At 40.6% G+C, this 27,051-nt stretch overlaps 1 protein-coding gene across 2 annotated transcripts in view; it reads right to left on the bottom strand.

Moving 5' to 3' along the window:
• Positions 1 to 27,051, bottom strand: part of MBTD1 (mbt domain containing 1) — a 57,422-nt gene that overhangs the window by 14,164 nt on the left and 16,207 nt on the right. For both annotated transcript variants that reach the window (XM_066616964.1, XM_066616965.1), the window contains exons 6-15: positions 20,077 to 20,194; positions 18,763 to 18,897; positions 17,935 to 18,023; positions 16,151 to 16,385; positions 15,394 to 15,449; positions 15,012 to 15,116; positions 13,533 to 13,680; positions 11,867 to 11,949; positions 10,141 to 10,375; positions 7,686 to 7,763 (exon numbers count right to left, since the gene is read on the bottom strand). In XM_066616964.1, coding sequence (XP_066473061.1) covers positions 7,686 to 7,763; positions 10,141 to 10,375; positions 11,867 to 11,949; positions 13,533 to 13,680; positions 15,012 to 15,116; positions 15,394 to 15,449; positions 16,151 to 16,385; positions 17,935 to 18,023; positions 18,763 to 18,897; positions 20,077 to 20,194 — 1,282 coding nt within the window. The remainder of the gene's footprint in view (positions 1 to 7,685; positions 7,764 to 10,140; positions 10,376 to 11,866; positions 11,950 to 13,532; positions 13,681 to 15,011; positions 15,117 to 15,393; positions 15,450 to 16,150; positions 16,386 to 17,934; positions 18,024 to 18,762; positions 18,898 to 20,076; positions 20,195 to 27,051) is intronic.

Here is a 27,051-nt window from a genome sequence, read left to right as displayed (position 1 = left end):
AAGTCAGTTATGTCTCACTAAATTTGGAATACGATCAAACCTAAGCAATAGCTTATGTCAGAGCGACCAGACACCCTTTTTTTCCAGGACATGTCCTTTTCCAGAACACAAGACTAAAAAAGAGAGCTTAAATGTCCTCCTTATCCCTGTGAGCAGCCCCTGCAGACAGCGCATAGCCTTCTTGTAATTAATTATATGTAATAAAATTTCAAATTTAGTAATAGTGCTCAAAATCCATATGAAATTCATATACGCTTTCAGCTTGTATTGTCTGTCCTACATTTTTCTTAGATGTCCTACATTTTTGGTGCCTTGTCCTCTTTTGTGGTTGTGACGTCTGGTTACTGCAAGTTTGGACAGGTAGTTCACTACTATCTTACTGTTTTATTGCTCTTCTATTTTGACTGCATTTCTATTTTTTGTTCTGCTTACCATCCTGGCACCTTTTGATTAAAATCAATATTTAAATTTGTATAATAAGTAGCAGCAGCAGCGAGCTACACTACATATTTTTACAGAGTGCACTGTCTGAGCATCCAGTTTCTCCTGCACTGGAGGCAAGATGACTATCTCAACCTAAGCCATTTGTATCAAAGCTTATATGAGGTGCACTCTTTATTTTGTTCTCCCAGTATTTTATCCCGACACAGTTAAGCATGTTCCTTTCTATTTTATCAGAATACTACATTTTCATCAAAAAAATGGAAAATGTACTTATTTTGGAAGAAAACAAATGTAAGTTTTTTTTCTTTCAATTTAAACCTGCTTTCAGATTATTTTTTTAATTCCTTTTTTGGGAGATTGAATACCTTCCTCTAAAATGGTCTTTCAAAAATAATTGCCCCTCTCCACAAGGATATATTGCAATCCAACCATTGTCTGTTTGGATATGACTACAAGAGAAAGATGCTAATGTTAACTCATACCTATTGGCCTTCATTTTGCACCAGTATGCTAACTGGAAACACCTCTAATTCCCTCATCCCTTTTGGGGGAAGAAATTTGAGTTTTTAGTACAATAAAGTAAAATTGCACGCAAGCTATCCAAAATGCTCATATGAATCTATGAAGCAGAATAGAAAAGGGACTTGGCACTTATGATTAATTCAATGAGATGGGCTGATGCGTATACTTGAAGAGATGAATGTTCTTTCTATTTTAAATGGAAAGTGAGGGCGGCAATGTGTCAGCATGTTTCATGCTTGACCATGCTTGGTCCTCCATCAACTTTGCCCTCCATAATGACCAATTACCTGTTTTGAGGCTGGGACTGAACTCTCTGCTAGTCCTGGGAGGCTGGCTGGCCTCAGGGGCTGTCTGTGCTGGAAGGGTTCGATACTGAGGAGGAGTCAACTCTTCATCACCAGAGAAGCTCCTCCGTACCCCACCTGTCATGGGGACGTTCGACAAACTGACAGGCTTCTTCCCAACTGGTATCTTCCTCTCTAAACATCAAGTCAAACTAAAGTAAACACTTAGATCAATATGCATTAAAGCATCTCAAGACTAATCACTCACTGAGAAAAGCCTCAGTTTGATGCTTATCTGATTCCGATACCTCTGTGCGCACCCTGACTAGTGCAAGGATAATTCTCCTGTTTGATGGCACCGCATAGTATATTACCATCCAAAAAGTATGGAGTCCTATCTTCCCCAGGTATTTGCAACACATTTTGAATATTCACCTTGGTTCACAGCTCTTATAACTGTCAATTTTTCTTGGAAAAAGGTCACTTCCATCCTTCCTATGTACCTGAGAGTTAAAATGAACCAGTCCCTTAACCATGCTGTATTCCTCACTCTCTTGTCAAAACTGCTCCACTCCCATTTGTCTATGTGATGGAGGAGCAAGTCCTTCACTGGAAACTGTGTCAGAGTCAGCTGAGATTAGATCATCTAAGCTAAACAGGAGAGTTTCCCAGAGAGTGGAATACCCTTCTGATAATTTCCAGAAGCTATACATTTGGTAATATCACAATAGGTTTTACATCATAACATTCACACACAAAGTATTTTCATTGGACTGATTAGTACAAATTCACTTTATTGTAGAAATCGGGAAGGTATAAGACAATGGTTCCCAATCTCAGGGTTGTGACCCAAACACTTACAGGATCACTGTGGGATGTCCCTGGTCACCCCCCCCCCACCTGTTCCCCAGGCACTGCCATCTTGGATCTCACAAAATCTTGCAAGATTTGGGTGCTGCCGTCTTGAATCTTATGAGATCCAAGATGGCAGCACCCAGCTGAGCCAGGAAGAAGAGGCTGCAGAGGTGTTGTGACCAGGTAAGTTTGGGAACCACTACTTTAGTACAACTAATCAGACTAGTTGCCCTTCTCCTTCAGCACTTAGGCAGAAAAGTCATTATGATCAATTTTGCACACTGCACAGCAAAGTGCATTGGGAACTTGCCTTTTAGTTTATCATCTATCTGCATTTCAGTATCATTAGTCCAAGGAGATATCGTTTTGCCACACAAGATAAAGCTAGTTAAGCCTCATAAGTTAGAAAAAGTGCATCAGTTCAAAGATGAGAAATTGTTATGTGACATACCACAGTAAACTATGAAGAGATGGAAACGAGAGCCTATTCCAAGATTGCTGCATTAGAACCTCAGTATTATAGGGTTGGAATGCATCAGCTCCTCCTCAGAAAATATTCTAAGAAATATACTGGTGTTCTTTAAATGAACAGTTGACCCAAGGAAAATAAGCAGGAAGAGTAACAATTACCAACATTCCGGTTGAGTCTGTTCTCTAAGTTAGCCTTATATATTAAGTTCAAATATGCATAAATGGTGGTCAAGATAGCATAAACAAAGGGCCAGTGTGAATGCAAAGGATTACTGCTGTCGACACCAGATAACTTGTTCAAGTAAGAAGGGTGGGGGTGTATTTGAGGATCCCATATCTGCGGTTTGATATCCGAGGATGCAGGGGGTCCACGCTGTTAACTTGTTTTAGAAACATACCCAGGCTGTTAGCCTTGCTCTAGTTTTTTTTTCCAAGGGACCAGGCTGCTAGGAGGTAGCTTGAATATCGCAATAAGCCTGTAAGTTTATAGCAACCTTGTGAAGCAAGACATTTTTCACCTGGGTAAGTTTCTAATCAAGTTAAGGGGTGCAAGGCAGGCGTGGACATGGATTTATCCATGGGTTTAACCACCTGTGGATACAGAGGGGCCACATGGGTGACTCTGAAGGCTCCCTGCAATTACTTACCTGGAACCTCTGGAGGCTTCTGCTGGGTCATGGCAGGTGGTTTTCAGAGGTTTCTGGTTTGAGGAGAAGTAGCTTCTGGAGGCTTCTAGGGGCCTTTATGAGGCCTGCAGAGGCCGATAGAGTGAGTTGCTGGCCCTGTGCAACCCAGAAGAGGCACCAGAAGAAATCCACGAAATTACTTGTCCAGACTCCCCCAGATGAGAGTCCTGGCTCAAGATTCATCTAGTACCTTCTACTAAATCTTTCCCACATCGTTGTTACAGTAGGTTCTTGCAAACTTGTCCCCTTGGTGTATCTAGTGTTTAATTGCCATAAGGAGATATCAGACCTCACTCAGCTTGCTTGGAAGGCATCCATTTGAGTTCTAACCACCAATTCCAAATATGTGGATCTTGACTATGGGCTTAACAGAGAAAGGCATTCTATACATACTTTGGATCAAGTTAAACCATTGGTTTTTTATGTCTTTTGCATTCCCAGTGACTTCAGTTTCCAAAAGTGCACTGTCTCTCCTAACCCAACATTGCCAAGGATCAGAGGCGTGGTTCTCTCTAATCAACACCATGGTAACAGAGGGATATTGATCTGAACAGAAGACTGTAGCAAGTGAGACAACTGTGCGTCACCTGCCTTTTAGGTACTGCAAATCTGGGCTACCTACCTTGGCATAGTCTAGTATGCAAGCTCAAGTCTGCCTAATAATTTAAGCTGAACTGCCAGTGGCCAGGCCACCTGGATAGTCTTTTCCAACTTCTTCTCCAAGATATCAGTCCCACCAATGACCTAAGTAGGGGTACTACCTACACTGTGCCAGTGTGCCACTTTGCCATCTCTTTAATCCCTCTCCAATTGGGATAAAATTAAGCCTTTGTGTTCTCCTTGAAGGACACATCTTAATTCAATGAAGTATAAGAAACTCCATGTGGCACAGCCAGGGAATGTTTGATAGATTAGAAAGACATTCCTGGATGAATAATGGTATGTCCAGATCACTATAACTAGCCCTGCTCTGGGAGCAGAATTTTGGGTGTTTTCTATTCCCATTAAAGGCATCCATTTCAGTAGTCTCTCCTTCTAATAGGGATCTTCTGCTCTATTCATCTTTTGTGATGTTTCTCCAGCTTGGGAGAGACAACTTCTTGCCTCAGCAGCCACCTTCATCTCTGGAAGAGCTACTTTCACTGTCCACCAAGGGGCACCTTTTTGGTTTTCCATTGTTCTCCTGCATTTAAGGCTACATAGTCCAGCCTTACTTCCTAGAAGGACATTGTATCCCAGTCTACCAAGCAAACCAAGGACAGACAATTTCCCTTCTCTCTCCTTTCTCTTACTACTCTTCTGCCCTTCTAAAATCCTCCAATGCCAGTTTTAAACCTTTTGCTAATCTTCTCCATCTCCCCCACTGGGATGTCTCAGACAGAGGAAACTCCATCCAGCTGACAACCCAACTTTCACTCTCTTGCTTTCACCCCTCCTTGTACTTTAACCCACACCTGACCAAACAGAACTATTTTTCAAGTATCATTCACTCACAATCACTACACCTCTAAGTACACCTCTACACCTCACAACCACTATAGCAACCCCTCACTGCATTCCAGCCTCTCTTGACATGAATTTTCCCAATTTAGTTTAATTTTGGGTTGGGCAAACCTGGACCAACATGCTTGCATGTGTAATGACAGATACATGTGCATGTGTGCGAGAGCAGTGATGGCAACATTGGCAACTATATCCAAAAAAGAGTAAATTTTATTCTTCAAGTATATTCATGGAAAATTGCCATTCAGCCTCAACATCTCCAAAAGTGATTATAGTAGTTTCCAAGTTAACGAGTGTGCTCCATTGACAACAGTTTACAAATTAAGAATGCTTTTCCTAATAGTCAATCTAATATACCCATCATCTTAGTACCCTTTGGATATTACAGCAGTGGCTTTTCTACAGATTCTTCCTATGACACTGCTGTAACATTTAAAGGCCCACCACCACATGGGCAGAGCCAATTGTACAAATCTTTATCACACAACTGTAATCCAGCTAGGATTGAGAACAACTATTGTGTGGTGAAGACCTGCACAATTGATAATGAACCTTCAAATATTAAACCAGCACTGTGGGATGAACCCAACAGAAAAGCACCTCAAACACCACTCCTTTAACATCTTTAAGTGGCAAGAAAAACATTTAAACATTTTTAACAGTATGCTGTAGGTTAAACATACCTGATTTCCCACTCTTACTAGCTGCATAAACAGGACTACAAAGCTTGGCTGTAAATATTCTAATTCAGAAGAAGATTCTCAAAATTCACACTTTGCACATAACAAAATAAAATAATCAAAGTAATGTTTCACAGTATATTTCCATATTTTCATGAGTTACTATGAAGAAATTAAAGGAACACATCAGGAAACAGAACCGAGCCAAGAGAAGACTTTTTTTGTTGTAGGTCTTCTTTGATAGGACCACCTTGAGATAACCTCTCTCCTAGAATAATTCTTCCAACCACAATGTACAGTAGGTTTTAATTTGGATGCTGTGTACTTTTAAAGACACAGAATGTACATGACCATGAGTATTCTGGAGAACATTTTATTCTCCTATGTGAAATACTGTAATATTTATAACATGCCATCAACATGAATGGCACTTTACAGAGAGTAAAATGAGTAATCGTAGGTAATAAATGCTTACAAAGCACCAGGAACAGAACACTTGATCTCTTCCTCAAGGACGAAAGTGATAAATGTTGCAAGTACATCAGTATCTAATCTGCCTTGATGCTTAATTTTGTTTTTTGTTTTAAACAGAAGTGGATTAGAAATGTTCTACTACAGAAGGCTACGCAGTAGCCAATGTGTCTGTTACCGAAACCTGACAAATTCATATAGCACTGCATCCAGTTTTTGTTAGGAGTTCATTATAATCCATGCCATGTTTGACACTTTTCTGTCATGATCCTTGCTTCCAAAAAATTTTCTTAAGAAAAGCCAAGCAATTACAAAAACAATTTGGCCCAGTGGATATTCAATGCTAAACCATTTGCTGGCTACAACAAAAAGCTTAAGGGAGCTAAGGGATTTGCACTCTACCTCCTGCCACCATGTGCAAGGGAAATATGGAAGTTTCTACTTGGCGAACTGCAGTTCCATATTAGGTATACAGTCAGGGTAGTGTGGCTTGTTAAAAATCTAGAGCTAGAACAAACCAGGATATCAAAACCACAGGTTTATCCCAGCTTGTTCTAGCTCTTGTTAATTAAGCTGCATTTCCCCAAGTTTATACCCAAATGGAACTATAGCTTTTTCTTAAAGTGAAAGCAAAAGCTTTCAGACTCTTCTCATAAGCAAAGGGTGCAGGGGGAGTGCAAAAGTCCACAGCTCCCTTAGGCTCGTTTACAGGCCCTGTATCCACAATCTCGTATCCGCAGTTTCGCTTAACCGGATGCGGAGGGCCTCCACAGCCCTCCTAATGCTTTTTAAAGGCATAAAAACATCATTTATGAAAAACCAGAAATGACTTTTTTATGCATAAACAGCCACTCCGGAATGGAATTCCCAGATATCAGGGCATGCCTGCACTTTAGTGCAGCATTGTTAATGTAGTCTGAATCAGGCATTTGCTTTAGAGCATTTCAGAATGACCTATATTGACTATAGAATTAAATTTCCCACAATAGTCAACGGGCTCATTTGAATGTGCCTCTATTGAAACTTTCAAGTTAAAATTTCATTTGACTAGCAAACATAATACAATTTTATAAAATTCTTCTCCACAATAGTCTTTCCAGTGTTCTCTAGATCCTTCACAGATACCCCATAGATTAATCTTATCTACTTATAGCTACCATCAAAACAGATGTGTTAGTATTTCAGACGATATAACAACATAAGGTCAACTAGAACACCACACAGAGGAATGCGAACTTTCACATGATTATAGGAGTGAATGCAGGCAAGAACATACATTTTGAAATTCTCTTCTAACCACCTCTTCAAACTAGTGTCTATGTACCAACACAACCTGGAATCTTTTAAAGAATTATTTTGCTGCTGCTTTAGCTGGCTGTATGTAAAACAGACAGCCAACTAAAGTAGCAGCAGCAACTTTGTTGTTCTAAGATCAAGAGAGTTCAATGAAATCTTACTTATTTACGCCCCTTATTTTGTAAAGAAAAATCTACGTGAAAGGGCCCCAGACTGAACACCACAAAATAAGTGCAAACTGCCAAAGAGGCTGCTGAAAGTATCAAAACTAAAGTACTGTTTAAAACTGCATGCTATTTTACTTCACATTATAAAAATTTCATAAAAAGGTTTCCTTTTATGTCATAATACACTATAAGTTTGATAAAACATTTCTCCAAGAAGCAGCATTTCTAACCCCAACAAATACTTGGAAAGACAATAGCAGTGCTTTGGAATAGGAGGGTAAAAGCATGAAGTGTTTTATTACCCACTTTTTTTGTGTCCTTTGTACTGCTGTGATTTAGATTTTTTCTTCTGCTTTGATGAACTTGACTGGCTCTCTCTTGATGCTGAAAGATATTTTTAAAGAGAACACAGTGCTTTAAACATTTCTTTTGAGGAGCATAGCATACTTCAGAGCAGCTTATTTCAATTCTCCATATCCTAGTAAGAGTGCAAGCATAACAAAACCCTCTACATGTAAGTCAACAAGTGTGCTAATCCCTGGAAAGCAATTCAATGTAACTTCTGTCCCTTGCCTACTGAATTGCGAAAATTATCTCACTGATTTTTAACACTGCAGGATGAAAAAAAAAATTATGTGTAGGTAAGGTAGCAAGCTTTCAAACTGTATAGATTCTCTCATTTAATCAGAAGTGATAATTCTACAACAGATGTTCACCACCACTTATGCTAGTTGGGCTAATCTGAGCCATTTTGATTTTTGGCTTTAGCATATACAGCTGCTCTGTATTCAGCACTGTCCACACTGACTGGCAGCAGCTCTTCTGGGTTTCAGGCATAAGGCTGAGAAAGACCAATCTGGAAATTCCCAGAATTGAACCCAGAGCCTTCTGCATAGAACGCATATGCTTTACTAATGAGCTATAGCCTGTCTCCAATGAACTATGGTAGGAGAGCGTATAACTAAAAGAGCTGTCTTACTAGCAGCTAGCTTGCAACAACATGATCTGACTGGATCAATATCATGGCAATATTAAAATATAGTTCAATTTCTAATGAGGAGAAAGGAAAAGGTAACATAAGCCACAGCAACAGGATAACTGTATACTAAGAACACAGGCATAAAAATAATAATAAATAAATAATAAAAATAATTTTAAAAATTATAAATAAAAAATTCAGGCAAAACCACTACCGCCATCACTACCCCCCTCAAGGAGGAAGCTCAGGGTAGGTGGGGGAAGGAAGGCCAAACTAGAACAATGTAACAAAATAAAAAGTCAAAAATGAAGCAGTAAAGGAGTCAAACATTCCAGCTCAGTCACTGTTTCCAATTTTAGAGTTAGCCAGAAATGATCCTCTACCCACTAACTGAAAGGGGGATATGAACTCCCCCTCTCTGATGAGACTATTTTCTTCTAATCTTGCAAATTAACACATATTCAGCTAGAGCAGACCACGTTTTCTGGATCATTATGCTTCAGGAATATTTCTGTGGACCACTGCTGCTTATGAAGACAAAGAGTCATTATCACACCCCAGAATTATGAAGCTGCAGGTTCTAGTACTGAATCTTTGACGTGCCAGTTTGAATCAATATATGGAATTCACTAACAGGGATACAGGCATGCTACATGCCATGCCTCTAGTGAGCCTATAATGGCACTTGACTGAGGGCCCCCACGAACCTGGCACTGGGCATGCTTATGAAATCTATGTTGCATTGTACTTGTGGTGATGAAGCCTCTGACATCAGTTAGCAGAAGTGGTGCAATGACAAGGAACACTCCCACTTCTCACAGAACAAAGCAGACTAAATGGTCATAGCCCACATTCTTCGAGGAAAGAAAAAGCTGTCAGTTTGGAGATATTAAAATGGAATAGTCCTTAGGGATAGCAGTAGCTTTGTGGGGAATGAGGCTCAGAGGCAGAGGAAAGAGTAACAGTGAATTGAGAAATGGGAACCTAAGGGAAGGACAAAGGATCAAAGAAAGGAAATTGAGCCTGATAGGAGGTTTTTACGGGGGGGGGGGGGGAATCTAATACTGTTCAATGTCAGAAGAGGCTATATTCTACTGAGGGGGGGAAGAGAGACAGAAGTGCTATGGTCACTGATCAAGAGAGGGAGGAGAGCTAAAGGAAATGGAGCAAAGTAAGCACTGAGCTTAAAAGCAGGAACCAAAGGAAACAATGGGTTGTAGAGACAGAGATGAACAAAAGGAAGAATGAAAAGGAAAAAAACAGGACAGGCAAAACTTCACAGAGAACAGCAAGAGAAAGAACTATCAGCAGAAAGGGAACGGACTGAAGAGTGACACAGATAAGGAACGGACACAGATAAGGAATGCTGTCATTTATGGTTTTCACCATCAAACTGAGCACTGTAACCCTAAGAGGACAATAGGAGTCCAGAATCAGTGGGTTAAGACTAGATAATAAAATAATAATAAACTTTATTTATATCCCGCCCTTCTCCCCGAAGGGACCCAGGGCGGCTAGATTTCACATATTAGTTTGAATGGGTTAAACAGCTCATTATTTAGGTGCAGACTTGTGGTTATGAATGTGTATGAGCAGTGTAGTGTTTGGATTTTTTTAAAGATAAAATATACTACACACTATTTAGTATTCTTGATACAATGCCCTGTGATGACCTGACAAAAGTGTCCTCACACCAGATGTGAATAATCCTACTACAGCATTTGCTATGTTTCAGCTACAAAAGATTCCAAGAGAAATACTTACGCAACAAGGGCTACTTACATTGTGATGCAGGAGGTTGTAGTTGGTATCCAGTTAGCTGACACCATCCGACAGGATAGAGGTCAGGAGATTCACAATCCACCCACTGATCATATTCGTCTTCCCAGCCATCAAAATGTATCCTCAATAGACGATGGATAATGCGAGTTACTGTGGCCACACACACTAGACGAGGTTCCATGAGATCCACAGCCTCCAGTTTCATTGCAACATGAAACCCATGGTTTGGAACTTCCTGCGAATGGAAACAGGACAATCGCATTTTCCATCAGTTTCATAATGGATTTGCCAGAAAAAAAAACATAATTCTTTTTCTCAAGTCCTGTTCATATTTCCTTTTCTGGAATGGGAGGGGAGTGGGGGACGGAGAATGCAAACCTTAGGCCTGGGCACTGTCATGCTCCCAACCCCAGTTAGATAATAACATCTGACCCAGCATTATACTATCAGTACATTATCAGTACTGTACACAGGATCTCCCTGAACACACTATGTCCTGATTTCAATCTGGAGTAGGGCAGCAGATTCTAGGAGACATCCAGGTGTGAACCTGGCACTGTATCAGATTGTGTACTATTTTCCATCCAAGGAAAACAGAACAATGGGGGGAAGAGAGAAGAGCAGGGCAAGATTGCACGTATAAGCCCAAGTCTTGTTTCCTTCTCAAGTCAGAAAAAAACCAGGAACATAAGAAACTGCCTTATACCGAGCCAGACCACGGATGCTTCAGTACTGCTAACATCAACTGGTGGTGGCTCTCAAGTTTTTGAGCAGGATTTTTCTCTGCCCTATCTGGGAACTTCTGTATGCAAAGCAGATGCTTTTCCACTGAGCACAGGGCCCTCCCTTAGAGTTTGGCCTTGGTTTCAACTCTCCAGCTGGGTGGGACTGAACTTTGCTTGCCTGGTTCCCCGCATGGGTCTCTGTGTAGTGAGCTACCAGTATTCTTAAAAGAGAATTTTTATAAAATGAAGCCTGAAAGGAAAACATCTGCAAAACATTTCTAATAATCATTATTATTATAATCATTATTAACAGTATTTATATACCGCTTTTCAACAAGGTTCACAAAGCGGTTTGTAGAGAAAATCAAATATCTAATGGCTCCCTGTCCCAAAAGCGCTTGCAGTCTAAAAAGGTACAAAAAACACCAGCAGACAGCCATGAGAAAAGATATTGCTGTGGTGGATGTAGACAAGGGCAGTTTGCAATACACAGCAACCACCCTCTCTCGATCTCCAATGTGTTCACACACCTCCATACAGATCCTACTGCCATCTATTTTTTCCCCATTACGTTCTAAACAATTTGCAACTCATACACATGCCTCAATGTATGAAGCTATTCTGACAGCATTCCAGTGGCATTATTGAGGTGCCAATGTGACCACATTGCAACACTACAAATATCACCAGTTAAAAGTTTCACAACACAATCCTAAGCATTACTCAGAAGTAAATCCCATTTAATTAAATGTGTATAGGACTGTGTCTATAATCAATTTTTTCTTCTCAAACACTAGATTCCAGAACCCAACACCTACATGCTGAATTCATACTAAAAATTGCCTCAGATTTTTCTTCCTCTCTTCCTTTTTCTTCCTTCCTATTTTTAGATGCTTTCCATAATTTAGCCATTTGTGAAGACATTTTCTGGAGCCAATGGGACAATGGAGGGATTAAACACATTACAGTTACACCACTTTCTGGTCACTGTGCCAACCTACCTTGTTAAAGAGTTTCACAGGAGCTGCTATTGAACTCGTTTCCCTGAGGTAGTCAAACCATTTGAACGGTAGCTTTGCATAACCTGCAAATTTATAGCAAACAATACCATCACAACACGATTTTTCCTGATCAATGAATAGGCTACTCCCATAAGACTATCAGTCTATCTAGCCCCGCATCATCCACTCAGACAGCAATAGCTTTCCAAAATTACAGACAGTACTTCCCAAGCCCTACTATATATTATTACTTTCACTGAAATACCCAGGGTTGGACCGAGGACCTGCAGTATGCAAAGTATGCACTCTACCACTGAACTATAGGTCCCCCCTACATTGATGCTTCAGCATGAACATGAGACCCCAAACACATGAACAGAGTCTCCCTGCATGTCAGGGAGTACTTTCCATGTACAGCGCCATTACATACGCAGAAGCAGGTGTTTGTAGAACAACTTTGTGCATATATAGCACAGAATTTTGGATTGCAGCCACTGCCTTTTAGCATTATGGCAAGTACTGTTGCCTTTTCTGCTAAAAAGGTTCAAACTACCTATCAGGATCAAACTTGAAGAGTATGAAGCTCTAAAACATGGCATCTGCCAGTGTTTAAGATTCTATTACTTTTCAAACCTTGAAACCATATTTATGGTGTGCTACAAAAAGAGAATTTTGAGTATTTCAATTTCAAAGCCTGTCTAACAATTCAGCTTTGTATCTGTGTAAGAGCAGTTCCATCTGCTTCTCAAAGTACTCTCCATAATACACAAAACATGAGAGCACAACTTTGATGTTTAGTAGAGGGTTTATTTTTTTAGTCTCTTAGCAGGGAGCCAGATAGGTTTAGTTGCTCAGCAAATGGTAGGAAAGGACTCCATTCACTGAACAAACAGGTGCGTCTAGACTTTAGACTAGTGATTAAAAACCTCTATATTAATGTAATTTTGGAATAGAGGTTGCCAACTGCACTGAAAGATAGCCACCACTATGAATATAGCTGGTGACAATATGCCAAACAGTCTTGTCTACATGCCCATACTCATTGCTGCCCCCTTTCGTCTGTCAATCACTTTTCGCCAATCCATTCCCCTTTTCCCACATCAACTACTTTCTGTGCACTTTGTTGCAGCTGCCCATTTTCGGTGGTAAATTTTTTTTTTGGGGGGGGGAGGAGAATTGTCCCTTCTAGTTTTCCAAATTTAGTGGTTCCATTTGGCTGGGAGAGCTTAAATTACAGGAAGCAAGTAACCAGTCAGAAATTACTGAGCCAGTCTGGCTCAGACACAAGAAAGAAACAGCCAACAACACTGACAATATACAAATGGAAGAGATGATAATGACAATAGCGCACCTAGCCCAGTCCCATCCACACTACTTCAGCAAGCCACTGCAGTAGTGTGCCAATTCCCACACTCTTTTACCTGAGCTAGTCTAGTTCAATGGCACTGCCACTGGCTGAAAAGGAGTTGGGGAAAGAAAGTGATGCATTCAAACCCAGTTCACACACAATCAGGCAATAATGAAGGTCTGAACAAACTTCCAGCTAGCTTTGTACAGAGCTGTGGCAGAAAGCATACATGTCTTGCAACCTTAAGGAAGCAAATTAAATTATTTCAGATAATACTCCTGATGAATATATGCAATATTTTTATGATGGTACACATACCTCGGGGTGGAGTTAATTCTATCGTGTTAATTTCACAGAAACCAACTGGGAATATGGAAGGGGAGGTGGCGTGGTAACAAAACCAGTCAGACCCATCTGCTGCCTCAGAGCCATCAATTCCAATCATAAGGTATCCATCTGCCAATACCTTGAAAAACAAAATAGTTTTTTAAAAAGTTAAGATTAAACACAAATCAATGCAAGCAAAAAAGGGACAGGAAATGAGAGCGACAAGCAGTGGTGTTAACGGGGCCTAATGGCACCCTGGGTGTGGTGACACAGTGACATCGACACCATGTCACCCCCTGCACTGCTCCGCTTCACCACACCCCCAGCATCCAGAATGACTCAGAATCAATAGACACAGGGGGGAGGCAGGAGAGCCAAATTTGCTCTTCACCTTCCCCTGTAAATTCATCCCCTTGCCTCAACTGGCACCTGCCCCCCACGCCACCCAAGATATGCCTGTAGTAACAAACAAAACATTTCAAGTCAAATGCTTTTGTACAGAATTGTCATATACGTTGCCTATCTTTATAAAATGCAAATAGTGATACCTTCCATACGGTTTGTGAATTTGTTATAACAGTATGCACCACTTAAGGTGCATGTAATGTAATGCTTCTGATCCCTTAAACATAGTGAAGGAGTCAGAAGTTGGTAGTGGGACCACATATTATTTCTCTTCCATTGGTGCAATGTCACTTTATTAGTCTTCATTGAAACAGAGTTTTGAATCAAAGGTTTGAAGCTGGTTTTGAAATCCAGTTAATAGTGAACCTTGGTTAGCACTAATAGTGGGAGAGATAATGCTAGAATCTTCAATCGGGGTTAAAGTTGGCAAGAGTAGGGTGCAAAACAACTTGCAGCAGAAGAGAGGGAATGTGCAATTCCTCAGCCTGATCCCAAGCCCTTATCTTTGGCTAAGTGATCAGAAACATTAGAATCATACGGTTGGAATGAACCTACAAGATCTACTCCAACCTCCTACCAATGCAGTCTGCCCATGACAACATTCTTGATACATGGCTATCCAGCCACTGCTAAAAGACCTTCAACAATGGAGAATAGAGGACATTATTCATGGACTGTTTCTTATTAGGTATAAGTAGCACTGAGCACCTGCTAAATATATTTTAGTTGTGTTGGTGAAAGTCACATTAGAACTCTAGATTTCAGGGGTGCAGGAATAATCCCCACCAGCCAATCAGTAGCTCTGCCCCCAACCTCTTCACACACTATGCCACTGTCCCAGAGCAGTCCTGTAAGCATATGAAGCCGAGGCCACACTTGTAACATCTTAAAATGTGAATTAAACAATCTTTGATGCAATTTAACTTATTCAAATAAGACAACAAACTGGTTGCTCTGGGCTACAATGCAATTCAGGCTTTCCCCCACTTTCAAAGTTAATACTTTGACCTTTCTAAGGGAATGCTCATGCAGGCTTTCCCCCACATTCAAAGTTAATGCTTTTACCTTTCTAATTGTTGCCACACATATTGCAGAAAGGTTTAATGGATCTATGGCTTCCAATTTCATTCCCTCCTTGAACCATTCTCCACTTGATTCAACTTCTTTTACCTAAAGGACAGAGGCAAACATCCTTCTAAGGCAACATGCAGGGGCAATACAAAACCATAATAAATATGGTCTATACCAGAAATTAAGTTAAAACTCAGAGCTTTATTTTTTGTTTATACTTCCCAACAACTTTTTTTTTAAAGCCAGCGTCTCATAGCAGAACTGTATTCTCTCCATTGATGAACATCAGTACTGACTATTTGCTTCTCGTATTCCAATGCTGATGAATGTTCCTTCAATTCTAAATAAAAGATGTTTTCTTGTAAAAACATCATACCTTAGCAAATAAATGTGGAGGCGCATCAAAATGAGAGTCCTGTTTCTTGGCAATATCTGTGAATATAAAACACATAACTCATGAAGAAAGTCTTGTAAGATCACGACTTCTACTGTCTCAGATACATTGCCTCTACTATTATCAAAAAGTCCAATGCACAAAAGCAAGACAACCATTAGAACTTGCCAAAAAAGATTACTTCATTCCATTCTTATATACAGAGGACTGGTATTAAAGTACAGGTGTGCATCACTTAACATCCTGACTAACACGAACCACATCTGTAACAGCAGTTCCGTTAAAAAATTCCTTAGCCTTGTGTAACAAAGACATTTGCTGGTATCAAGATGCATTATCAGAAGGTCCCGAAGGCCTCTTCCAGGTTGTGCCAGGCCCACAACCCACTCTATGCCCACAGAAGCATCCAGAAGCTACTTCTGGTTTCAGAAGCAGCTTTAAAGGCCCGTGGAGGCCAATAAAGTGGATTGTGGACCCCTTGTAACCTAGAAGAGGCCTCAGGGAGCTCCTGATGAGGTATTATTCACACAATGATGGAACTGCTTAACAACAGCGTTCAGAGAATGCATCCCTGTTAAGCAATGCACACCTGTAGACAGGAATACAAATATGTTTCTGGGAAATGAGTACACTATCTGTTAAAATATCATCCCTTAAATATTTCACAGGAAGTTTCCTTTATCCAAATGGATAAATAGGATTGCATTCAGTTTGCACCATCCTTGCCAAATGAGCTTACCAGATCTTTTGAACCGATGCCCTATACTTCGCGACCAACCAATGGGATGAATGAGTGGGCTGTACATATGGCACCAGAAATCGTCTGTCTTGTCTTCACTTTCTTCATATACCAATCGCAACCTGCCGCCTATTACGCTATCTACAATTGCTACCCGTGTTCGGCAGAGATACGTTTTATCCACAACTTCTACTCTCATAGAAGGTTTGAAAGGATACTGCATGCTTTCCGACACCTATAAAAAGAAACATAATATTGTTTGTTTCTTATTGTTCACATGCCCTTGCAAATACAACATGAAAAATGATGTAGCAATATAACAGTAGCCATATGAATTTGCAGGCTTCCAGAAAAATCTGTTACACAGGTTCAGACTGCAGATACTACAAAGAAGTGATGGTTTAATTGGCCCAAAGTGCAAGCAGTCATTTATCAGTACAACACCTGAACTGCCCTGGCTCCCAGTTTGCTTCCCAGAGCCATTCAAAGGGCTGGTATTTAAAGTCCTAAAATGGTTTAATTGAGATTGCCTTAGGAAAATGTCTCCTACCATATCTCCTACCAATTGAGAGTAGAAGCATCTCCTGTCCTATCATCATATACCTTTCATCAGAAAGAACCTTGTGCCAACCTCTTATTTTAATATGTAGTTAGATGGGGACAAGAAGCAGTGCTTTCTCAGGGATGCCTTCATTGTAAAACTTTCTTCAGAGCAGATTGGCAACTCAGCTATACATTGAATTTAGAAATATGGTAAAAACGATTTAATTTCAGCACGCTGTTTGAAAGGCAGGATCAAGCATTTAATGAAATAGCAATCACTGTTCAAGCATATGAATATGAAGTTGCTATTTGTAACCCTCAAGTAAGATGGGAGCCAACTGTACTACTCTTAATGGGCTGGGAATCTCAGAAAAAAAACCTTCCAACTCATAACTTTAAGTTTAAGTTGTGACTTTAAGTCACAACCCACCAGCCTGGGAAGCCCAATTTCTGCCCTCTTAAGGGGTGGGGGGATGGTGGCATCGTATTCACTGCAATTACATCACCAGTGGGGACAAAAGTTAAAAAAAAACAACCCAAAAACTTACCACAGCCCATGTCAGCTTCCAGGGTGGTGCAAGTGGGAGCTTCATGTGGTGCGAGTCGGAGGCTCCTGTGGGAGCCTCACTGACGCCTATGTAGGATCCCCTGTGCCTCGGAAAAGGTAAAAGTAGCTATCACTATCCACTTACAGTTTACAACAGCAAACCAGAAGTGGGTTGCAATTGCTATTTTTACCATTTCCAAGCCATGGGGAACCCCTGCAGAGTGGTCTGTGGAACCCCCTGGACCCTCCAGGGGTTAGCACAGGTTGTAGCAAATTAAAGAAAAAGCCCTCTGTCCCCAGCAGCAGTGCAATCATGGCAATTGCATCGCCACCATCCACCCCAACTCTGCAAAGACTGAGAGTGGTTCTCAAAGTCCCAGAGAGTTTGAAAATCACTGCTTTAAGATATTATACTGGTCAATGAGTTACAGAATTCTTTCCCTTGTGGGATTAGAACGATGCCCACGTCAGAAAGAGGTAAAAAATCTGCCAAATCTTCTATGCATTAGAAGCTGAGATTTTGGTTCTGCTTGCTGTTTCGCTGTATCCTTTCAGGATTTTTTTAATTTTTAGATGCAATTTTACTTTTTTAATACAAACTGCTTTGATAGTATTTCTGTAGAAAAGTAGTATAGGAGGACTGTACTCCAAAACAAATAGGATTAACCAGTGTCTTGTTGTAATCCCTTTTTACCTTGTGAGAGAAGTCAGGAGGAAGAGTTTTGGCACCAGTGAGTCGTTTCACCAGAAAAGCTTTCCAGTTTGCGTATTTGTGTTGAATGGCTGTCACCGTTCAGGAATAAGAAAACAGAATTGAGTAACTAAATTGAAATTTGACAAGTTTGTAGCTTTAGACATTTCTGAGACACAAACTAGATATGCAGGCAAGCATCTGCTCAACATCAGAAGAGACTGCTTCTCTTTAAAAACAGCCATGGAAGGCAGGCATTCCAGTTGGGACCACTGCGTGAAGGAAGCAATAAGGAAAAATAAACCTCATTGCACCATCCTATTAAAAAAAAATCACCCAACTGTAGCAGCTACTGGAGGAAGAATGCCACTTTAGAGCCACATTAGCGCAAGGGGGGAACTTTCGGTAGAAATGTGGAATGAAGAGAAAGAGTTAACCTCTCTGCCTCCTTACTCTCCTAAGCAGAATCCCCCTCCCACCAAAAAAACCCTGATTTTAGAGGGAGGTTTCTGTTGCAGAGTGCATCTCTATAGCATGTGTTTACATGCACCTCTGGTTTGATCTGAAGTTGTAAAATACCCATCTGCAGGTTAATAATCCAGATCATTCTCTCTTCTGCAATTACTCAGAGTTAACAAAACTGTTCATGACTGAGACCCAAACATCTCTGTACATGTAATAATATATTGCTTATTAACCTGAGAAAGGGGAACTTCCTCAGATCTTGCCAGGCCAGGTCCATAAAAGGACATAATAATATAATTACATGACAATACAAAGAGCAAGAGATGAATAACTGAAGGTCAACCTCTTAATGCTATATTTACGTACTTCGAGGTGGCACTAGAGGTTTTCCACTCGTTGCACACCACCCAACTGGATGAATATCAAGACCACAGACATTACACCAGAAGTCAAGACTTGAATCACTTTCAAAGCCTTCGTATCTTAGTAAAGCATTATAACCTGAAAGAACACATTCACAAATTAATTTACATTACTCTTAAAGGGGAAACTGTCAACCACTTCTACTTATAATGGCTTTCAGAAGGAAACAGGTGATGCAGGGAAGGCTCTCTAGTTGCCACGACCTATATTAGCTTGTCAAAGGCTGCAGGAGAAGCAGTCAATGTGTACTTTAGACAAGTCTTACAATAATACCCATTAAATCCTATTGTAAAGATTATAGAAGATATCGCTCAGAAATTAATCTTTTCAGATGTTAAGGAAATTTGTTTCATATGGAGTACACAACATATAGGGGCAGTGTCCAGATACAGCTTAATTCATCCACATAGTCCATTTCTAAATACACTACCTCCTGGCCTTTTTTGGTGCCTTGACTGATATCCTGAGGTAAATATGCCCAGGACACAGAGGAAGAAAGCGATCCAGGAGTTATCACTATACTAATGTAACCTTCCACAGATATTTATAACAAGCTATTTAACTGACTGCTATGAGCATGCAAGAGATTCCACATAAGTACAGTTTTAGGAAATGAGTAACAATGTAACACCACATTCTGGATCATATCAGGAATGAGGGTTTCTCAAACAGCCTAAACTCACAAACTGATGTGCAAGTATTTGCATGTGCGCACCCAATTGAAGGGTCCAATAAATTTACCGGATTACATTCTTCAGAGGTTGATGGGAATAATTGCAACAGAGGTTTCAGATAACAGTTTCTATATTATTCAGTACAACATATACCAGTGAGATATACTTTACAAGTCTACAGTGACATGACTCGCAGCCAAGGATTCATAGATCTTCGTTGGCCAAAGCACCATTCACTTAATAGGGCTTGTTCCAATACAGCATCCCAAAAATCAGACCATTTGTATTAGTTACATGACCTTCCAAGCAGAAAAAATCCGAGAGACATCATCCCCTTCACTTTTGTAATGATTTCCCATTTCACGTAAGGCACTCTAGGGGCCTATTGGTTTAACCCATTTTTGCCCAGCCCTGCAATGTTGGGCAGAAATGGCTTAAAAGAAAGGATACAAGTTCTTAAAATAAATTCAATACAGGGAACTGAGCCATAAAAATATATATACTTTAACAGATCTGCTCAATTCCTTCAACAGATTGCAGGAAGTTACACTTTAAACACAGGGTTTTATACAAAATTAGTAACCTGCTAATTTCACAATTCCAGCAATCCAGAAGACTTTGGTAGGTAGGCTGCAGTCTGTGTTAGGGACTTCTACCCGCACACCCTCTGAGATGTCACCCCAGCAAGTCCCCATGGGTGCCTGCAACACAAGGCAGAAAAATAATTATCACTTTGTACATTTTATTTGGCTTTTAAAAATGTATATCTTCTCCCACACATACAGGCTGTTCCTCCCAGACAGAATGGTTACTGCTTATAGATTTGATCATTTGTAGCTTACCTTTGTTGATGACAGTGAACCCCTACCCTTCTCCATGGCCAGCGAAACAGTTAATTTCCCCCCTTTGCAATCTCATGGTTAAAACTTAGTAAAGTTCTGCCAAAAACACTGTTTAGAATCAAATCCATCCTTAAACTGTTGCATAAAGAAAGTAGTTGGTACTAGTTCACTTTGCTAACAATTACCAATGTGAGGAAATTCGTGTGTAAGAGTTACTTTCAGTTCTTATTTACAAAAAAAAAGCTGCAGAAAAACTACAATGAATTGTCACTTGTCTATGACTGAGGACCAGCGCAGGGATCCGTTAGGGCAGCAGTTTTCAAACCGTTGGGAAGAGTTTGAACTGCAGTAAGTCTTGGTAGGGGCAGGGGGAACGGCAGTGATGCGATCCCCAGGATTGCGTCACTAAACTCACCAAACCCTGCAGCAGCCATCCTGGGTGCGGGGAGCCCTGCGTGAACATCTGCAGGGCACCCCAGCCTCCTAAAAGTGAAAGTGGAGCGATTGCGCTCCACTTCCACAAAACCGGAAGTGGAGCTCAATCGCGCCTCTTTCACTTCTGACGGGCTGGGGAGTCCTGCAGATGCTTACACAGGGCTCCCTGCACCCCAGGACAATTGCTACAGGGACTGGTGAGTGCATCCCAGTCCCTGTAGCCCCATTGCGTCGCTGCCTCCCCCCTGCCTCCTCACTTCCCCTGCCCCTTAAGGGAGCAGAGGCCAGGGCCTTCAGGCTGAGGCATCGTGACACCCGTTTGAAAACCACTGCCCTAGGGGAAGAAGAAAGATCTCTAGCAGTACAATTCTCACACTATTGGCTTATGACTATAGTGCCTGACCAAGAGAGGAGAAAGCTACTATGCAACTGTGAAATATGTGCCACATAGTGGAGATTCTCCCTTGCCTCCTTATGGTCTGATGCATATGCGCTCTAAAATAATGTAACACTCCCTCCCATTTACCTGGTTTCAGAAAAACCTCGACTGAATTAACTTTTTAAAAAAAAGAATATAAAATTCTTTATATTTCAACAGTTAGATTAAAAAATCCTTCGATTTAAAAACCCTTGGCTTCTAATGCAGTTTTATTTGGAGGCTTCCAAATAGGACCTACATTTTTCTCTTGCATTTAGTAGAGGAAGAGCATCTGTCCCTATTCCCCCATTTTTTTCTGGTGGTGGCTTGCTTGAGTCTCCCTAGTGCATTTCATTTGTTTGTGAGCCCCTTTGAGTCAGGGAACCATCCTATTCCTTTTGCTGTGCTCGTACTTGGTAAACTTCTTGTTGAAGAACAATACATAAATATTTTAAATAAACTGTATAATTTTTCACCAAGAGCATTTTAGACATGAGAAAACAATTTAGTGCCAAGTTCATGCAGTTCTGTTTCCAACATGTGAACCAGACTAATATCATCATGCACTTTATGTTACTTTGAGCATCGTGTTGAATTGGAAGTTGTTTCTGTGAGTTTCGGAGAGCCAGAGTAAGTGGCTTCTAACATAGCTGGCTCACAGGTTCCTGAATTGTCATTTTTGCCTATATTCAATTGATACCAAACCTTCACACAACAGATTTCAAGGACGTGGATTGGTATAGAGGCATAGCAGAAAGTTAAACTTGTCCTTGTCTGTGAAGATAGCGGTTCTACTAGTTCCTCCTACACCAATCCATATGGCTCTCACTTTTGAAAAAGAAAGCCATAATGGGTATGGATCTTGTGGCCTTGAAATGATGGTATACCGTATATTCAGTATACTGTCTTCTCTTGCACGTTATGTACACTAGCAGAACCATAAGCATACAGATAAGAACAAGTTTACCTTTCAGACTCATGACGAAGACATCCACCTCGGGCTACTTCCCAATAAAGGAAGGTCTGCCTGGGCACCACTTTGATCCAGCGCACACGAATTATCTGTGAGGGACAGCCGCCTTCCCTGCAAGGTAAGTTGCAATCAGGAAGGTCTTGATGGGTGAGGTCCATATTCAAATAAGTGGGCTTACCAACCCAAAAAAGGCTGACCCCTATAGCTATCTGCCTGGGACAGCTAAGTATTACTCCCAGCTCTCTCCACATGCTAAAAAAATACCTGATTGAAAAATTTCTGAAAGTCCCTGGAACTTCAGTAGTGTCATATAAATATAACTTCTATGCAAAATTGTGACTCAGAGAGCCAAGAAGATAAATAATGTTCTCAATAGTGATATGTGGTTAACCTTTGCCTATGCAGCAGTCATGATTTGGCGTTCTCTTTATGTGGGTATGTACAGCAGTATTTTTACTGTTCCTTTTCCAAGAGCAAGCCCTCCTCTCAGTCCCTTGATCCCTTGGGGTCATCTAAGTGAGGTGCTTTTTTACAAACCTGAAGATCACAACAGGTGATTAGGAGAACCTACTTATTGGAGTCAGAGAAAAAGCCTATTGCTTATGCAGAGCTCAATTCAAATGAGTGCGTGTGAAGAATATTTGCATTAGAGAGAACAAAAAGGGGCTAGGAAACTGATAATGTCCCATCAGTGCCACCTAATGCAAAAAGCTGAGAATATCTCTTATGTAATCCTATTTGCTTTATAAGCAACTTCAACATTAAAACCAGTTTAGTACAGTGATTCTTGATAAATTCAGTTATGACCACCAACTATCGGATTTGTGACATATCTCAGAAGCTAATGGTAGCAAACCTCTGGTTTCCTAACTGTACTACCAATAAATGTTTTAAGCAAAAAGTGATCAAGTTGTTGCTGATTCTTCAGAGGTCCTGATCTGATGCATTTCCCATTTGATGGACTGTATCCTATCTATACTAACAGTTCAATTTTTCCGGAAATTGGAAAAATTAGCAAGAAAGCCTGTGCAGCAAAACATTCTGGAAGGGACAGCAGGCTAATATATTTGACAAAGAAAGCTTTTAGAAATATTACTTATTTAAGTTTGTGTGGTTCTTTAGAAGTAGTAAGACAAGTTATATCTAGTTGGGGGGAGAATGCCAGATTCAGGTATCGGAGATTTTGCTAGCAATGTTAGGTCAGCAATAAAAGGTTCATGTGAAACCCTTTACGGAATATCTGGTTTCTATGAGAAGGACACCATATTTTGTTCATCAATCAAAGAAAACCTGAAGAACATGTTCCTCACCCATGAAAGGCAACATGAGTAACTCACATCTCATTATACAGGCCACAGAAAGGAAAAAAACCCAAAAATATATTTATTCCTCTTTGACATTAAGTATAACATGTAGTTGCTAGAGGCAGTCCTGTAAATTTACCATAATTCCAATGGACATGTGAGTCTATATTTTCAAAGACATGGACAGATAGACCTAGACTCCATGCCTGAGGCTAAAGGCATGACATAAGAACATAAGAACATAAGAACAGCCCCACTGGATCAGGCCATAGGCCCATCTAGTCCAGCTTCCTGTATCTCACAGCGGCCCACCAAATGCCCCAGGGAGCACACCAGATAACAAGAGACCTCATCCTGGTGCTCTCCCCTACATCTGGCATTCTGACTTAACCCATTCCTAAAATCAGGAGGTTGCGCATACACATCATGGCTTGTACCCCATAATGGATTTTTCCTCCAGAAACTCGTCCAATCCCCTTTTAAAGGCGTCTAGGCTAGACGCCAGCACCACATCCTGTGGCAAGGAGTGCCACAGACCGACCACTCGCTGAGTAAAGAAATATTTTCTTTTGTCTGTCCTAACCCGCCCAACACTCAATTTTAGTGGATGTCCCCTGGTTCTGGTATTATGACCAGCTGATAGGACAATCAATAGATTTAAAAAAAGAAATGTAATAACTGTTGCCGATAGTTCAGTATAGGCTGCATAATTGTGATCTTTGTGCAGATCTTAATTGAGGAAATATCTTAAAATTAGTTTCCAAATGAACAGTTCATCTGCATTACTTAGCTGAGTCATATAGTCTCATTAAATGTCCCCAAAATATCTCGTGTACTTTGATATAATAGTTTCGATAAGTGGATTCAAACAAAAATGCTTCTCTGCTAAAATTGTTTGTGAAGGATCTGAATTCTACCTGTTGTAATTTTCCATTATCTAATTTTATGCAAGACATCTGGAATCTTATCAGTTGAAGAGCAGGGCACAAAGGCTTTAAATAAATAAATAAATATTAACATATCACATGAGATAACTCGCCAAGGGACATCTGAAGAACAGTTGGTGTCAATGGAAAGAGAATATGTTTTCCCCTCATATAGAACAGTGAATATTTTTAAGAGAATGTGTTTTAAGACCCACAGCCATCCATCTACACTGGACCAAACTGCTGGGGAGAGGTTATATTTCAGTAGTAACTGCAGTAGACCCGGGGTATTTATGGATCTAGCACCCATGGTTTTGACTCACCATGGATGCCACTGAACAACTGCAGCCCACATTTAAAGTACTTTACAAACAAAAAAGGGCCAAAATCAGGTTTCCTATCTTAGCATGGCCAAACTGTGCTGTTTCCCAAGCCCCAGAGCTGTTTTTAGGGCTGAAAGATCCACTTCCGGATAGCATGGAGGTTCCTTGCTCCTCCCAGTCATGCCCCAATGCATTCTAGGGCAAAGCTGGGAGGAGCAAGAATCTCAGCGCAATCTGGAAGTGGGTCTTTCATCCTAAAATAGCTCTGGAGCCTAGTAAATGGCATAGTTTGGTTGCACTAAGTCAGGAAACATAATTTTGGCCCTTTTTCGTATAGCACTTTAAATGTGGACCCTGATATCCGTGGGGGTTCCAAACAGAACCCCTGTAGACACTGAGGTCCCACCTGCACATGGTTTAAATGCAAAAGGTCCCATGTTCAATTCAGGTATCCTCAGATAGGGCTGTGAAAAAATCCTGACTGAAGCTTTGGAGACCTGTTGCCAGTAAATGTAGACAATACCAAGCTAGATGGACCAATAATCAACTCTGTAGCTGAGACACGAAGCTGAGACACTTGGGGTTTTCACCAGAGATTGTTCTGGCAATGGATTTGATTCAGGCAAGAGTGATTATAAAACAGAGACTGAGGGACATCGAACGACAAGAAGGTGTCAGCAGATCTCCAGATTTTCTTGCCTCTGACGACACAAGATATATAGCAGCCCCGGCCACTCATGTTTCACTATTAGAGCTTCCTGGGCAGAGGAGAGCTTTCTTCCTAGCTAGGTGGAGAGCTCCTCCTTCGGCATTTGTTGAGGGCTGTTTCAGAAAGATCCCCATCTCCGAAAGACTGTGTCCCTGTGGTTCAGGGGAGGTTGAGACACTTGAACATGTCATGTTCTGTTGCCCATTTTATCAGGGGATCCGAGATAAGTTTATTATTCCCCTGTGCAGAAAATTCGTGGGCTTGTCACAAACAGAAATGGCCAAGAAACTTATTTCAGATGCTAATTCTCAGCTTTTAAGACCAACTGCAAGTTTTTTGGCTGCTTCTTACAAAACCCGGATAGGTATTATTAATAATGAGAGGAAATTTTAATTACTTCTCCTTCTAATTTGTTCATAATACTATGATGGCTATTGTATTGCATTTTAATGTTGAAATTTTAAATTCTGCCTGTTGTAGGGTGGTATTGTGTGCTTGTTTTTGCTAGTCTTTGAACGTAACAATAAATATCTATCTACCTAACTCCGTATAAGGCAGTTTCATATATTAACATATGAATAGAAAAGAACTAGGAAAATATTAATTTAGGACATTAATGTAGGCTTCAAGGATTAAGAGAAATCCAAACGTGCTTATGGATGGTGCATGAGTGCCTCTCTGTACTACTGTCTGAAGGTATTAATACATTTAGGTGCTCTTTTACAAGTCACTGTGCTACAGCCTTAGACACGCTTTTCTCACGTTAGTACTGGAAGGCATGGGATTCCAAAGTAAAACACATATCTGCTACACTTTCGCCTTTCTGAAGTTTCCAATTTCTGCATCATTATCCACTGGATAGAGTCCAAACCACACTATTCCTATGGATAGAGTTTTGAATGTATGCCAAGGCAAAAGTCTTAGGAGATAATGAGAAACAGATAAGTCTTACAGTTCAACCCTAGGCATGTTTACTCAGAAGTAAGTCCCACTATGATTAATGGGGCTTTTTCCTAAAGCAAGCATGAACAGGACTGCAGCCTTTGTGATAATCTGAGGTTTATTAAACCCTTCAACACTTTTTAATACATTGGGAATCAAAGCTAACCAGTTAGTCAAGAAATTGGCCACACAATCACACATGCCACTAAGCAAGGTGGCTGCTCTGGCTCCTCTTGTAATAGAAAAGCTTCTCTGTGGGCTCAGACAAACCATTTGTCCCTTTGCTATATAGCCACATCCCTTCTTGCTGACTGTGGTCTGTTTTTCAGCATGCCTTCTGAGAATGCATGTTACAAGGACAGTGAGCAGGAACTAAGGAAAAAATAAATAAGCAGGTGGCAACAGCAACCCACTACAAGACAAAAAAGCTTCAGCATTGTGACTGGAAATTTTCTGCTCCATTTTATTCTCCACCTTTCTCTTCTCACTGTTAGCTGTTATGCTTGCTTCTCCTTCCGATCTAGCAGCTAGAGTGATGAAGGGATGGGACTATGAGAGGAAGGGTAAGGTGAAGTCTGTAAATGTTATATCATTCAGAAACAGAGCAAAGTTACATTCACCACCCTGACTAATGCCCTTGACTGTCTTGCTTACTTCATGCAGCCAAACATGATTACTGAACTCTT

The sequence above is a fragment of the Tiliqua scincoides genome, chromosome 2 (assembly GCF_035046505.1).
Source record: "Tiliqua scincoides isolate rTilSci1 chromosome 2, rTilSci1.hap2, whole genome shotgun sequence".
NCBI lineage: Eukaryota > Metazoa > Chordata > Lepidosauria > Squamata > Scincidae > Tiliqua > Tiliqua scincoides.
The sequence above is the reverse complement of the archived record's forward strand: the minus strand, read 5'-3'. Positions and strand labels throughout refer to the sequence as shown.